The sequence below is a fragment of the Gambusia affinis genome, linkage group LG11, assembly GCF_019740435.1.
Source record: "Gambusia affinis linkage group LG11, SWU_Gaff_1.0, whole genome shotgun sequence".
Lineage (NCBI taxonomy): Eukaryota > Metazoa > Chordata > Actinopteri > Cyprinodontiformes > Poeciliidae > Gambusia > Gambusia affinis.
The window spans coordinates 1,287,281-1,303,703 of NC_057878.1; the positions used below are offsets into that span (position 1 = coordinate 1,287,281).

General features: G+C 39.9%; 1 protein-coding gene across 1 annotated transcript in view; it reads left to right on the top strand.

Annotated features, from left to right (window-relative positions):
- LOC122840127 (aryl hydrocarbon receptor-like) overlaps positions 1 to 16,423 on the top strand; it is a 30,012-nt gene extending 13,589 nt beyond the window's left edge. Inside the window, exons 3-11 of the mRNA XM_044132326.1 lie at positions 327 to 427; positions 3,056 to 3,145; positions 4,036 to 4,168; positions 4,976 to 5,109; positions 5,605 to 5,807; positions 6,082 to 6,191; positions 8,193 to 8,334; positions 8,525 to 10,061; positions 12,478 to 16,423. Coding sequence (XP_043988261.1) covers positions 327 to 427; positions 3,056 to 3,145; positions 4,036 to 4,168; positions 4,976 to 5,109; positions 5,605 to 5,807; positions 6,082 to 6,191; positions 8,193 to 8,334; positions 8,525 to 10,061; positions 12,478 to 12,624 — 2,597 coding nt within the window. The 3' untranslated portion in view covers positions 12,625 to 16,423. The remainder of the gene's footprint in view (positions 1 to 326; positions 428 to 3,055; positions 3,146 to 4,035; positions 4,169 to 4,975; positions 5,110 to 5,604; positions 5,808 to 6,081; positions 6,192 to 8,192; positions 8,335 to 8,524; positions 10,062 to 12,477) is intronic.

A 16,423-nucleotide genomic window follows, 5' to 3' on the forward strand; every position in this document is an offset into this window, starting at 1 on the left:
AGCTGACCAGAACCAGAACCTGAGAGGTCTGGAAGGTTGATACAACAATAGATCTTTAATGTAGTGTTATGCTGAGCTGTTCAGTGATAAACAAACTAACAGTAAGGACTTTAGAACTGGGTGATATGCTCTATCTTCCTGGTTATAGTGAGAACAACAGCAGCAGCATTCTGGATCGGCTGCAGCTGAAGGAATGATTTTTTTTAGATAGCACTATGAAGACACTGTTGGAGAAATCAATGCTATTAAAGATAGAGACACATGCACATTCTGGCAGTCACTGCAGAGCTTGATACACATGCTGGCCTGTGTGTTTGTCCCTACAGTTGCCCTGAGCAGTCAGAAGGGAGCCGCTGGAGCCAGAGGGAACAACGAGAAACCAGGAGGTGGAGAGAAGCAGGTGTGTGAAGGAGAGCTGCTGCTGCAGGTCAGTACTTCACCTCATACAGGATGGATCTGTTGTTTGTAACATTCTGTACATCTACTTTTACAGTTTATAAGTTTTTTGCAGGGTGTGGATAGTGATGATTGGTTCTGGCTCTCATGTTCCCTTGTGACCCTGCCTGCCTTGCTCTGAGAATTTAAAGTGTTACACTTTACTCAAACAGATCAGATCTTAAACACAAAAACTGGATAAACTGCATGTCAGATATCTTATTTAATCCAATTTGAACTGAGTTGAGTGCTGCTTTCGACGGTTTTCTGTCGTTTTATAAATGAGTATTTTCTGCACACAGGGAGTGAGTGTAAGCTTAAAGCTTTGTACAGAAAATTACTTTGCCTTCATTTTCTGTTAAATTTCACTTTTTTATTTAATTTCCATTGCTCCATCCGAATTGGTCCTTTTCAGCGTTTGCCTGATAACTGAGCATTTCTGTCTCCCTTTGAGCCTGAGACAAAGGATCCTTTCTTAAACCTGATAACCCTGAAAGCATCTGCATCTTTTACTCCAGAAGAAAGACTCAGTGGCTGGTTGCTAACATGTGTTGGGAAGATAACATTGTGTCACCTCCCAGGTGTGTTGCTGTTGAAGTGTTTAAAACTGTTGGTCAGAGAGCTAATCTCATGGAGCTTCTGTGTTTCTCTTTAGTGCCTGTGTCACTAAGTAGAACAAGCTCACTGGCACAGAGGTCTTTTGGGTTTTGGTGCAGTCATTTCAGCGATTTTCCACTCCAGTTCCTTCAAATGTGCATCAGCCTGGCATTCCAGGGAAATGGAGGGAGAAGGCTGCCAAATATTCTCCAACTGGAGCTGGGAGATTTAGTTGTACCATTCCTCATATTGGTAATAATGAGAATACAAAGGTCATTTAGAGAAACAATATTCCAATGAAGTTATGGCTGAACATTATAATTTTCCTGACTGAACCTGTGCTGAACCAGTTTGCCTTGACATCAGATGAGAGGAACTGTGAGCCATCCAGGCAGTCAACTCAGCCTGTAGGAAATCTTCATCTTTCAGATTTATCCTCTGTGTGCCTGGATTAACAACCAGGGGAGACAAACAGAAATGCATATGAACAACGCTTGAACCAAAATGCTCTCTTGAAACCTGATGACCTCTTTGTTGACTTTTTCATTGGAGTGTTGCAAGTCACCTCTTCATCTGCAGACTGAGTCCCATGATAAGCAGCTGGGAGGTGAGTGGGTGCTGCACCGGTGTGAGGACATGTAGCCTCAGTCATATCAGTGCTGCCAGCCCTCTCTGTGAGCTGAAGGACTCAGCTCCTCTTTGTGGCTGATTGACATTTGCAGTCTTCTGTTTGCTTTGGATGAGATGTGGCAGATCACGAGATGAGTGTGTACTGTCTAACTCTAACCCTACGCTGCAGGACAGTGGTGAGCACAAATCAGTTTAGTGAGGTGAAAAAAATCTGAGCGTCTGTTTTTATTATTGAATATTTAATATTTATTAAAAATATTTAATATTTCTTTGTTTTAGTCGACACATATAATAATACATTAAACTATCAAGATGTAGCATAAGCATAAAACAATGCAGTTATTTTCCAATAAACACAAGTGAGATAAAAGTAATAATGCCAAACTTTCTGCCAAAGTTCTCAGAACAGAATTCAATTCAGAAGCTGGTGACAAATAAGCCAGCAGTGGTTGGGACAGACCACTAGTGTAAAAAGTTGAGGGGTGAAAGCGTGAGCTGTTCCACTGCTTGTAGTGATCTGTAGATATTTTTATGTCAACACATTATACACAAAGAGTCAGTAATAATATTCACAGACAAGTAAGAAAATGTACAGAGAGGCATCACAACTCATTGTCCTCAACATTTCATTTAAATCCTGATAACACCGCCCAGTAATAAAATACTCTCACCCAGAACAGAGGGGGAGCGGTGTGACAAACAGCATACCGGTACATTGATTCAACATTGATTCAACATTGATCATACGTTGATCAGACGTTGATCCGAGGTTGGCATTTCAATCATTAGAATTCAACCACAAAACGAAACACTGATTCAATAACATCTTTTCAACATTAGTTAATTGGCTACAATCGAATGATAGTCTGATGGTTAATCCATCATCAATCGTCAACCTTAAACAGAACAAATCTTTTTGACCATAATTCAACATTGAATTATCATTGCTTGCTATTTGGGAAATCTCTCTCTCAGGTTTTACTTCAATTTGTGAGTAGATCATCTGAATCTGTGTTTGTGTACGATAGGGGTCTCAAACTCCAGTCCTCGAGGTCTGCTGTCCCGCAGCTTTTAGATGTGCCACAGGTACAAAACACTGAAATGAAATGGCTTAATAACCTCTTTCTTGTGTAGATCAGTTCTCCAGAGCCTTGCTAATGACCTAATTATTCTATTCAGGTGGTGCAGCAGAGACACATCTAAAAGCTGCAGGGCAGTGGCCCTCGAGGACTGGAGTTTTACAACTGTGGTGTACAGGCTTAGAAAGGATAGTGATGTTCTAGTATGGCCTAATATGTTAAAGTCAACATTACAGTTTCAGTGGTTTCTAACATGTTGATCCAATTCCACTAGTGTCATATAAACCAAGGCTGTGTGGCTTTTTGTCCTGCAGGCTCTCAATGGGTTTGTCCTGGTTACTACTGCAGATGGGACCATTTTCTATTCCTCTCACACCATCCAGGACTACTTGGGCTTCCATCAGGTATTCTTCACCTTGAGTCTGCTCTATTAGGTGGTGAATGTCAAACCCAGAGTATGGAGGCAGGGTGGGTTACAACTTTTCTACTAGTGGAAGATGAAGTTATAAGCAGGCAGAAAAAAACAATCACTTATAAGCGATTCTGTGTAGACACACATGAAAAAAGTCTGTTATGTAGTACATTTGCCACCAGTCATTGGTTTAGCATTAAAGGCTGATATTTAAATCCAGATGAGGAGTTTATGTTCAACATGTGGGTGGGATAAGCTGAAGGGTTTTGGTTGTTCGTTTTAGATGTCTATCACTGCATTTTCTATTTATATCTTGGTTTTTTCTTATTAGAGCCACAGGAACAGCTGTGCTCTGCTGAAAACAGGATGGCGGTGCATCCTAAGATCCCAACATAAACTGGCCGCCATAGCACCAAACTGAACATGCATAGCTGCTTTTCTCTTTAGCTGGAGCCTTTGGGGGTTATGTGACTATGATGTTGTCTTTGCTATAACTAGTGATTGTTCCATCACTGGAGCCTGCATAACAAACTCAGCAATAATCTGTTTATCTAAAGTAATTCTGTGTGTTCATGTTTATGTATCTTGGTTTTCTTTAGAAATTTGGGAACCCACATTTTCTAAAACAACATGCTATATTTCCACTGGAGGCAGGAAGGACCTCATGGTTTGAAGTTCCTGCACAGATGTAGAAAACCTTGCCCCAAGCCAATCTCAAACCAATTTACACTCCTTCATACCCCATGTCACATTGTTGTGCATCTGTGGGGCATTTCAGTGGTGCAGTAAGACACGCTGTGTCTTTTATAAGTGTGTATCGTCTTTCTACTTGCCTCATGTACTCAGTTAATTCCTTCATGTATTTCTTTCTTTCCTCGTTAGACTGATGTCATTCACCAGAGTGTGTATGAGCTTGTCCATACAGAGGACCAGCAGGAGCTGAGAAGAAACCTGCACTGGGCTTTGAATCCTCCCCAGGATGCAGCGTCTGCCATGTCCCAGGACTCCCCTCAAGGTGACCACTCTCTTCTAATCATGAGAAAACATGAGAGGACCTATCAAGACTGCAGAGTCTTGATTAAGTCTTTACTCTGCAAAAACAGAAACGAGCTCAACCATCTACTCCATTATTTTTGGTTTCCTTTCTGAAGACATTTGGGTTTTTATACTTCCTATGACTTGATTGAGGGTGACACATTCTTACATGTGTTCTTTGATAATTTACATAGTTTTGCAAAACCGTTAAATCATTTATTGTGTACCCTATGCTCTGGTGGTGCATTTTGGTTCTAGCTTTTTACCTCTGAGAACAAACAGCCAGACATCATTATGAGATGGTTAAGCACACAGCATTAAGCTGTGAGGCCAGCCCCAGCTCCAATCACATGACTCTGTAATCTTCACTGTGGCTTATGAGTTGAAGTGGTCCTAGATCTGTATTTAGGTTTTAAGATGCTTATGTGTGTGTGTATGTCCCCTTTGGTGGGGAGCTTTGTATTTTGGCTCAAATCGACAGTTTTAACACAACCCGGGTGCAGCTTGTCTGAGGAACACCTGGTTGCTCAATATATTCAGAGAGATGCAACTTACACAGAACGAAATCCAGCTCAATATGAATATGAAAATGAAGTCCATCACCTCAACACATGAAACTTCTCAAAACGGTGAGCTAAAACTGAATTCAGGAATGCATTTGTCATAAAATAAAAACTACCAATAACTGAACATTGCAAAAACGAGAAACTAAAAACAAGAAAGTTGTTATTTCTGGGGATTTTCAAAAATAAAATATAAGAATTGGTTTGTGTTTTTGTTGCCATAGAGATGGAAGCTGACAGCAGCTCTTCTTTGGTCACCTACAACCCCAAGCAGCTTCCACCAGAGAATTCCTCCTTCTTAGAGAGGAATTTTGTGTGTCGCTTCCGCTGCCTGCTAGATAACTCCTCTGGCTTCCTGGTGAGTTACAGACTGGAGACCACAGGCCGGTGTTGCTTTCAGAGTATCTACCTGCTTTAGCAAAGGTTTGGATAGAATATTTTGATGAAAGATGCACAGAAATATACCAGGAGGCACCTTTCTTGTGTTGAAAATGAATTAATATTCCACCAATTTACTATTTTTAGCTAAATAATTTGTTTAAAGAGTAAAATATGGCCTCTTCAAATTCAAAGTGTTTTAACTTCATACCTAACTCTATTCAGAATTCTTCTACTTATCCAGAAATCGCTGCTTATATTGACAATCTGAGACTTCCTGATGTAAAATGTCAACATTTTCACTTTATGGTAGAGAATGTATGGAGTATATGAATATGCAGAGAAATTAATAAATATGAAGAGTTATTGTATGGGGGTTTAAAATAAAGCCACTTTAGTTTATATTCACACACAAAATGATGGGCCTGTGAGATTGAGAGGATGTTCTTCTCGTGTGAATTTGCTTCCTCTGTAGGCTCTGAACATCCAGGGCAGGCTCAAGTTTCTGCATGGACAAAACCAGCAGCAGGAAAATGGAGGGAAAGGCACGACTCAACTTGCCCTTTTTGCCATCGCAACTCCTTTGCAGCCTCCGTCCATCCTGGAGATCAGGACCAAAAACATGATTTTCAGGACTAAACACAAGCTGGATTTTACACCCTTGGGCTGTGATGCTAAGTAATGTCACCTCTTACTGCCTTTAGGGGTCTCATGCCCATTAACTGCTTTCAATCTACTAGTGTAAATTGTTGCAGCATACATTAGAATAGCACACATTTTAGCACATATGTGCTAAAAATGTGCTAAAATGTGTGCTGTTTTATAGCACACATTTTAGACTATCGCCTATTAACGGTTCAAAATGGCTTTCTTCTAAGATTTGAAGCATATTGTTCAATTTCTATGGAACAAAGTTTTGTTAATTGAGTGTTTGTTCTTTTTTGTCTTTCAGAGGGAAAATTGTTCTTGGGTACACTGAGGCTGAGCTACGAGTTCGAGGATCTGGCTATCAATTCATCCATGCAGCTGATATGTTGTACTGTGCTGAGAACCATGTCAGAAGTAAGGACATATTAATGTCAGGTCAACCACTACGAGAGTTTTGTCTACCAATGCATATATATGGTTTTCCTACAAGCAGTCAACATGCAAGCAAATTGTATACAAGCATTCTGTGATTACAGTCAGCAGGGGAGGCTGCTTTGGGTTTTGATCAGTTTCTGACCTTTCTGCTTCAGTCTGGTTCCACCGCATGTTAACGTTTGCTAGGTTTGTCATTTACCACATTAACTTCTCATTCACTTACTACTGAACAGCAGAACAATAAAGAAGGGCACACACTGGTCACGTTGCTGCTTCAGTCTTTTATAACCAACTGAGCTGTTTACTTATGGAACCACTTGCACGTTGGACTGAGTGCAACATGCAAGGACAGAGACGTTGCATGTTAGGAAAACATCTGTGGGGGTGTTCAGACTAGCACTGTCAATAAGTAGCTAATAAACGAACAGAATATTTGCTCCTTCTATGTTTACTGGAGATAGAGGAGAATTGCTGACCTTTTTACCACCTCTCAAACATTAGAACACTGTCTGATGTTTCATCACAGTTTAATTCAGTTTTGTTGCCCCTTCTCTGCAGCTGATATTTGCCTATCATCAACGCTTTTTTTTTTTTTTTTTTTGTCTAAAGCGGTCCCTGAAGACTCTACCCTGGATGTACTTACCATGTTAAAATAATATAGTCATAGTTTCTGTCACGATCTGTGTTTTTCTGTGTATTTATTTCAAGTTTTCTGTGTCTCTGATTCTCCATGTTGTCCGGTCTCCCTTTGATTTTTCCCAGATGTGTCTCATTCCCTGATTATCTCCTGTGTATTAAACGTCACCTGTGTCTCAGCGTCTCTGTCGGGTCCTTGTCGTATGTGTGAGCTAGTGTGTTCATGTCCATTTGTGTAGCCAGTTGCTACCTGTGTTAAGCCCTGGTTTCTGGACGTTGTTTTGGATTAAACTCATCATTTCATTTTTATTTGGGTCTGCTGCGTTTCCCTCACCACCATTGGTTTGATTCTTATACATGATTAAGTTGTGTGTCTGGAATGCTGGTGTGAAACCTTGTGTAACAACTTGTGGTTGTTACACAAGTAGTTAATTTTAATTTTAGTTAATTTTGTACCAATTTATACAGGAATGATCATCTTTAACAACTTTTATTATTGTATTGAAATATGGATCATTTTGACCCTAGTTCATGGCATAGTATACAGTTTTGGAGTTCTATACCAGGGCAGTGAAAACATTTGTCCTTCTCCTTCAACCAGGAACAAGCTGTCTAATCAAATGTAGTGTTAAACTTAATTTGTCAGGGTATATTCAATGTCACATGTCCAACATCAACTTTTGGTACAGACAGAAGCATATTGCTCTTTTACCCTTTGCCCTGTTACAGAAGTTGGGACGGTCTGGTCTAGTGTGTTCAGACAGCTTTCATAAGTAATCCTGCTGGATTAGAGAACAGATTGAGTGAAGCTGTGGAGCTGCCAGACTAAAGGATACATCCCATAAATCCACAACATGGGCAAAGCATTAGAGATGATACATACAGCAGCAATGACAACAAAACTAATAAAGTTGGGTTGAGACACTGTCTGACAGATGTGCAGTCCAAAGGTCTGCGCGGTAAAACAACACTACTGGGAAACACTAATCCCCTGAAGCTTCTATCCTCAATAGGTTTATGTGGAAGATCTCTGTTGTATAGTGGAAGGGCCGTCTTTAAACTCCAATGATAAAACAGACTTGAATGCAATTTCACTTGTTGCCTCATTTCTATCTAGGATCACCAGCAGATTTAGAACACCACAGCAAATGTTAATCACTGGTCACATGAAGAATCAGAAAGTTGTGGCCAAAACCAAGGTTCTAAGAACCTGGAACATTTGAAAACATGAAAAGTCCTAAAGCTAGAAGACTGGACCTTTGCTATTCTTATAGAATATTTCAGTGATGTTATTTAGATTTTTTTGTGTGTGTTTACTCATTATGGTTGTTCTTGTGTGTTTAGTGATAAAGACAGGGGAGAGTGGACTGACTGTGTTCAGGCTCCTCACCAAAGAGAATAGCTGGAAATGGGTCCAGGCCAATGCCCGGCTGGTGTACAAGAACGGCAAACCAGACTACATCATCTCCACCCAGAGGCCACTTCTGTATGTTTCTGGCTCTATATGTTGCTAGTTGTACACAGAAGGTGCATTCAAGAAATGATATCCATAAAATACTTATTTAACATATTTGCTCTGACTGTTCCTTTTAAATGTATGAGCATTATTTGAACACACTGGTTGGAAAAGCCACAGAATTATCCCTAACATGTAGTGTTGCTTGCTGTTTCCCCAGAGATGAAGAGGGAGGAGAACATCTGCGTAAGCGCTCCATACATCTCCCCTTTACCTTTGCCACAGGTGAGGCCTTACTGTACCAGTCCAACCACCCCATCGCGGGCTTCATCGATGGAAGCCAGGAGAAAAACAGCAGCAAGTCCAAGAAAAGCCGAGCTGAAAGGCTGGCAAGGGATGGCTTGGATCCTGGTTCTCTTCTTGGGGCTCTGATGAGTCAGGACCAGTCTGTATATGTTTGCCAACCCAAAACAGCCTTTCACAGCAGTTTTGTTGGAGAGCAGATAAACTTCTCTGTCTCTGAACCTTCAAGGCAGAGCCAGAGTTGGCATGTGCCTCATAATGGTGTTTTGGAGCCAGGCATTTCAGAACCCAGCGTCAGCTTTGACCCACTACTAGCTACCCTGGATTCTCTTACCCTGGAAGGTCAGGGTGTGGTGGATGCAGAGGATGAGAGCTGTTCCAACAGTGAGCTGTTTGGAGCTTTGGAAGGGCTGGGTCTTAGTGCTGAGGACCTGGAGCTGCTGCTCCTGGATGAGCGAATGATCAGGGTGGAGATGGATTCTGACCGTGTGCCTACGTTGGATGACCTGTTGACAAATGATGAAATCCTCTCATATATCTACAACTGTATTGAAGGTAGGGCTGTTTCCATGGAGCATGGGAGACAGGCACTTCCTAGAACAACAACATCGATCCCTACCACAGTGTCGGCATCTGAACGTAATCCTAGATCTGGTGCTGATGTGCAGATGCATTTTCCTCACTGTAAGCCTTGCCTGGTGAGGCAGGCTCCTATTGTGCAGCTGTCACAGCAGATGCAGCAGCACCTCAACATGCAAAAAGGCAGATTTGGCCATGATTGGAGCCAGCATAGTGACCAGCTGACTAATGGAGAGCTGCTAGGGCATAATACAGCCCTCCACAATGGACACTTGACAGCTCAGGACACTCTCATCCGTGCAGGATTGCATCTCCAACACACAAACACTCAGCATGTGGTTTTCAGCAACAAGGCCACAGAGCTGGATGGGCAGTTTCTCCAGCAGCAAATGCACCAACAGTTCCAACATTATCAGCAGAAGCAGCTCTCCGAGCACTGCCATGTCCAACAAAGGTCAACCACTCTCAATGGAATGTGTGACTCCTTCTCCAACTGGTCTACAACGAAACCCCAGTGGCAGGATTTGGGTTTCACTGAAAGTCCTGGTAATGACCCCTATCCTGACAACAGCCAGAAACCTGATGCAATCACTTCTTTAGACTTGTGCACTAATTACAGAATGGCAGAACTGCCAAATGTGGATTCCACGGTCAGTGGAAGTGTTTTGTATGGGACGGTTGGACAGCAGGACAGAAGTGAGCTCACAGTTTCATCTTTTCAGCAACAGCAAGGAGAGATCGCTGTCCCCTTCACTCAGTGCCCACTCCCCAAAACATCCCTGGAGCTGATCGTGGGAGTTAGAAAACCCTGCAGTCAGCCGGAACATAGTGAAATGATGAGCTCCGAAATTGGCGACGACACAAGTAATAGTAAGGTGAGGCTGCTAATATTTTGATACTATTGTCAAAATTTTAACCAACTAACTTTTTTGTCAATGATATTCAAAGTAGTTGCTCAAAAGGTTCAAAAAGTATATTTTAACTACCCTCCAGTCAGCAATGAGAATATTTTGGTTAGGCTTAGGTAAGTGATCGATCTTCTGACATCTTTACTCCACTTAGAATAAATAGTGTAGATGCCCTGATCTGAACTTTTTGTCTGCTGTACTCGCAGTTTTGAAGCACACCTGTTGCTGCATGTTAAGCAGAGCGGGTTTGGTATGTGGGAATCCGAGATAAATCCATTCTCCTGTCTCTTCTCTGGGCCGTTTCCCCTTCGCAAAGAAACTTTCCAAAGACATCTGATATACTCATTTTGCTTGCTTTTGAGTTCAATGTTGGCACGCAAGGCGTTGTGGACAATAACAAAAAGATTAAAAAGATTAAACCTTGAGGATAACAGGACTTGTAGGTCAATTGCTGATTGGTTTACAGAAAGCTTAAATTAGATTGATAGCAGACTTACGTTGGCGGGTGGATTGTCAAAGAACTAAGATGAACACATGAAAAGACAGCCAGTGGTTCTGCTGACCATTGTCATTTTCAACAAAGCAGAAAAAGTCCAACACCAGTACCAACACAAGCATACACAGAATTAGCACCAAGACAGCCAGACTCTGTTCTTTTTTTTTTTTTTTTTTTGCAAAGCTGTCAGCAGTCTGAAACCATGAACCACTCTGTCACTGTTTACAACTCTGGTCATATTTTATTGTACAATGCTTTACTGGACTTTAGAAATAATTCACATTAAATGTCATAATTACCAGTTGGGAAAAAAAGCAGCAATCCCTTAGTGCAACGCATTCAGTTCTTTAGAATGAGCATTTAACACAGTGAAAAAGTTTTTGCTCTTTTTATCACACCTTCAATTAATTTGAGACATTGTGTAAAACACAATAGCAATAGAACACAGTGATTTTCAAATCTTATTCAACCTATATTCAATTTAATTTGATCCAAAGACAGTACATTTAATATTCAAATAGAGAAATTTTATCACAGGTTTGCAAATATTCACTTTTTTATTTTGATGAATAAAAATGTTCCAAATAAGTTGGGACCACTTTGTCACATCACTTTTCTTGCTAACAACACTCAATAAGTGTTTGGGAACGAATACTAATTGTAGAAGTAGGCAGAATACTTTCCCATTCTTGCTTAAGGTATAACTTCAGTTGCTCAACATCTTGGGGTCACTGCCATCATATTTTGAGCTTTTTAATGTGCCACACCTTTTTATTGACAGGTCTGGACTGCATCCAGGCCAGTCTATTCCCACCACTCTCATGCTACTTACATGGCAGCATATGTAGTTTCGAAACCTGGATGTACTGTTTGGTTAGAAAAGCTGAATGTAAATGTGATATTGTAAGTCATTACTTCCAACTGTACATAGATACACTGCACAGCTTAATAAGCTAAAGCATATTACTTCAGACTGGTTCTATAAACTTAAAGTCAGACATTATAAATTAACACACGACATACAGCTTTACAGCGAAGGCACTTTCACACTCTATTACACAGAAACAACAATAATAAACATTTCTGCTACACAGATGTTATCAATAAACAATTTTATGCTAGTGAATGCCACTTATGCAGTTAACATCATATAAACAGAAGCATGATAAACTGACAAACTGCACTCATTACTGCAGCACAACATCAAACTTACAGTTTTATGAACACACTGTCAGTCCCTATTTTCTTCTGAGCCAAGGCACTGAAGAACAATAAAAGTCTGTAACTTATTTAGAACCTGCATTATTTTTAAAACAGTTTTTCTCTAATAATTCCTTCTACCATTATGTGCAGTCTAGTTCTTTCGAGCAAAGAATTAATAAGCAAAGAAAATCGCAATCCACCTCACTCTTGTTTACTGTTGAAGTATGACAGAGAAACCAATTGCACTTATTTGTTAATCTGCTTGTAAATATATACTTGTAAATATATCAGTAGCGGTAACAGCAGAAGTAATATTATAAATGTTGAAATACATTGACCTTCTGCCAGTGTCTTGGTCAGTATGGGTATGACAATGAAAAACAGAGCTACTCTGGACTAACATTATTGTACAGCTGGTGGCTGGGCCCCAGTATGCCTTTAGATACAGCAGCACTTTTGGCATGAACTGAACAGACTACCTCAGTTGGCATCAACACTTTCTATTCAACATAGGTAGAGTACTCCCTGGGGCAGGAGCACAATGTAAGGTTCATTTTACGGAGTGTAAATGTGATCAAAGGAAATATAAAAGATAAACAATGTGACATGGTGTGAAGAGTGAACACATTTCTCTACAATCACTAAAGTTTAACCTGAAGGTTCATGTCTGTTTAATTTATACAGATGAAAGGCTGCATCCTGGACACTTCCTATTCTGGAGGCTGTATTTTGCCCAACGAGAATGGAGCAGCGCCCCCTGCTGTCAAGGTGGCCAGTTCTGAGACTATACCTCAAGTACCTGACTCACAAGCCAGCGGCTACTACCTCTGACCAAGTCATTATCATGTAGCAGGACAGTGTGAAGAAGCAGAAACACAGAGTGACTGTAGCAGCCTTATGCATACAAAGAACATGTCTTTTTTTCTGTTCTTCTATTTGTGTGTACCATATTCTAACTCATATTAGCACAAGTTTGTTGTTTACAGTCTTGAAGTGAAGAGTCTAAGTTATGTTGATGAGTCAAAATGAGAATGATGTCAAGGTGAATTCAGGAATGTGTTCAAATGTCATTAACATGATTAACTAGTTGAAGCTGAATATCAGCCGACATGTGACGATTCAACAAGTTCAAATGAACAGAGGGAAATCTGTTGTTAGATTTTAATTTCAGCAGATCTTTTGTGTGTATTTTCCTTGACAAGGCACGAAACTGAGATTTGGTCAATCCAGATAGTTGAATATCAAGAATGCACAGTGATATCTAGAAAGACTAAATTTAAAGTAACACCACTTCAATAAGCTCCAGCTGTCCCCAAACTGTGCAGTATTTATTTTTCCTCCAGAGCCGCTGTGGACCTGTGTTCACTTCCTCCTATCCAGGTGGGATGTGCAGACCGTCACTTATTACTTGTTCCTCCTGGTGAAGATATTTAAATCCATCTATTATTGAAACAGCGTGCTCTCAACCTGGACATTTTAGAAAAAAAGTCTACTTTTAATTTAAATACATTTATTTGCTGTTAAAAATAACTTTTTTAACATAATAATGGGTGGCACAATTACTGGTACTAAAAATAGTCTCTTTAGAGTAAATTTAACTGAAGCATTTGGTCCTACCATCACAAATATAAAGATGTACAGTCTTGTGAACGCTACTGAGACTTTAACTAGGACTGTGTGCATTAATCAGTCTAAGATGTTTTAAATTGAAGCAAATTCTAAATATGTGGAAAAACTCCTGAGGCCCAACGAGTTTTAGTTGAGGATCCATGTTGCTGTGGGCTGGTTTCTCTGGTGGACTCTACCAGTAAACTGGTAATACCTCATCACTGGATTTTTGATCCACCTTTTCTAAGTCGGGCATCACAGAAAAGGTTCAACAGGCAAAAATACCCTGTGTCAGTTGCCACCTCATTTCCAAGAGCTAAACCTTGATCTGAAGAGAAGAAAGCATCATGGAGGGCCGAGAGGGAGGGTCAAAGGTCGCTGTCTAAACGCTCCAGCCTTGTGAAGCATTAAAGGTGAAAACTAAGTCTTCTACGTGATCTACCAAATAGTATTAATAGCAGGACACCAATCGTTGCTCTACAGTGAATTTGTTAAAAACAATCATTTTTTGACTCGCTGTTTGTTTCTCCACTGAATAAATGAACTCACACTGGAGGATTTTCTTATTGTGAAATTATGCTGCTGAAATATAACTCCAATTATACACATCTATACTAACTTTATAAATCCCTCCTAGCAGTGAAATATATGTACCATGATGATGGGACTTAGATCTGTAAACCTAGATGCTGCTCAGATATCGAGGATTCATATCAGCTGCTTAAGGTTTTCTATGTGTTTGCAGGGAAACAGTGAGACGTTGTTCCCTAGAAATGCTGCTGAATGTAGAAACTAACATCTGGCAAATTCAGATAGGTTTCTGCACGCATTTGCCATCTTCAGTCTTAACAAAACCATTCAACATATTTCTTTGGTAAGCCCTTCCATCACACTGGGAGAATGTCATGTAAGAATATTCTCTAAATGTTTGGCATTTAGAAATATGGATGGAGAAAATGATGAATAGAAATACTGAGCACTTTATTTCAAGCAATGCTGTTATAATGCTGAGTTTCTTTTGGAAAACATCAAGTATTCTTGTTTTGAGGACCACTCTGGAGGATTTCTTTTCATCACAATCTGAATGCTTCAATAGAGTTTTTTCTGTTGGATTTTCTTTTTTTGTGTTTACTTATTATTGCAAACAGTTGGATGTGTTTTCCTCCTGTCCCTGTAATTCCTACCACTGCTGGATGTTGTGGACCTGATTTGAGGAAATTATCTGTACAAGGAAAGTAGAAAATGATCCTTCTCTTCTAACATGGAGTAGCTCTTGCCCTCCAGAAAGACTTAAGTCCAGACACATGAGTTAAAAAGTCAGTTAACCCTTTTAAAAGAATAGTCCACAATTTTTCCAGGTCATCTTATTGTGAAGAGATGAAGAAGGACATAAACACACTAAATGTCTAATTCTAAATATCTGCCCCCCATGTCTTACTTTTCTTCTTTGTAATTAAATCAGGTGAACCCTTAGGAGATTGTAAGATGTAATAAACCAAATGGTGAACATAGACTTGATACCACATATTTATATCCACAGTATAAAAAAGACAGAACCTTTTTTTCCCCAGAGTCTGACATTAAATCAGATTAAACGTTACTGTTTAGGCCAATACAGTTTACCAGAATTAGTTATATTTATTAAATGCCAGAAGTCTGAGATCATTTTTTCAGGTTTGTTAGCTGCTTTGCTCTCACACACCTGTTTAGATGCACCCACAACTTTTACCCCATGAGTCTATAGGGCTCATTTCATTGTGGATAATTGTGTGGTTTTCAGCTTTAGCCAACATGTTCACAAGTTCTTTCCTCTTCTGCTGTGGAGCTGATCCACACATTTCACATCAAAACACAGTCATCTCTAGAACACAGAACCTGCTACATGACAGGACATTCGCATGGTTTTTATTGTTCTTAAGAGAAGAAATGCAACCCTAACCCATATGAACTAGACTTAATGAGATCCACAATTCTCTTCTGTTGGTTTCACTGGGTGTTTGAGGTGTGAATTACTTCAGTTTAACTTAAATGCTGTAAATTAAACTATGAGAACCTTATGAAACTATGGCATCATTGTCTGGGCTTTCCAATTCCCAGGCAAAGTAAATTCAGTATAAGTAAAGTTCTGACTTTAAAGAAAGGTAATATATTTCTATACTTTCTCACTATTCTGGTATTTTATGCATTGAAACATTCTTGGTGACCTTAACTGACCCAAAACAGGAAAGGTTTTAATGTCACACTCTAAGGAAAAAAGAAGGTTCTTCATTTTTTTGTACAGTCTGTGTCAGTATCCGATTGGTAGATGGATTCTGGAGGGAAGCAGCTCTGAATGTCTAGGAAAACCCAGGAAAACGACTGAAACTTGTAGCTGAAGAGAATTATTCAGATTAGCGAAAGATGCTAAAAGAGATTTCTTCCACTTAGTAATTCAGTTAATAATAAGGATATGCATTAAGAATATTATTATTGTTTCTAATGAGATGGTGCACATATGGAGATGTTAGCAAGTCAGTTTGCTGTACTTAATAAACTTTGCAAAATTCTAACAATGTGAAAAAATTGTGTATATTAAGAAGTTACTGGTATGTACATAATTTTATGTTGAGTCTAATTTGGAGCACTATATCAAAGTCATCATTTGTTTTGTATTTGTAAAAGTTCTCATGATAAAGCTGATTCTGTGACAGCCTGAAAACAGTGCCATACAGCAGAGCTTTGTGTCAGTAGGCTGAGTTGTTATAGAGCCTGAATCTTTTGTAGCCACAGGAAGTTTCAAATGAGGGGGCTGTGGATCGTTACTGTGATCACTCTGCTCTCTTTTTCATTTTTCCTCTTGGACTAAAACCGTTTGTGCAGCTGTGGGACTGCTCACTCATACTTCACCATCTCTGAATGCTCCTGTTTGTTGTTCACATGAGAGGAAGCAGCAGGAGTCTCCATCCACTGTCAGACTCCTTGCTGTGGATCCCTGAAATGAAAAGGTGCTATGTGTCCCAGCATCAATAAATCATTACCACAT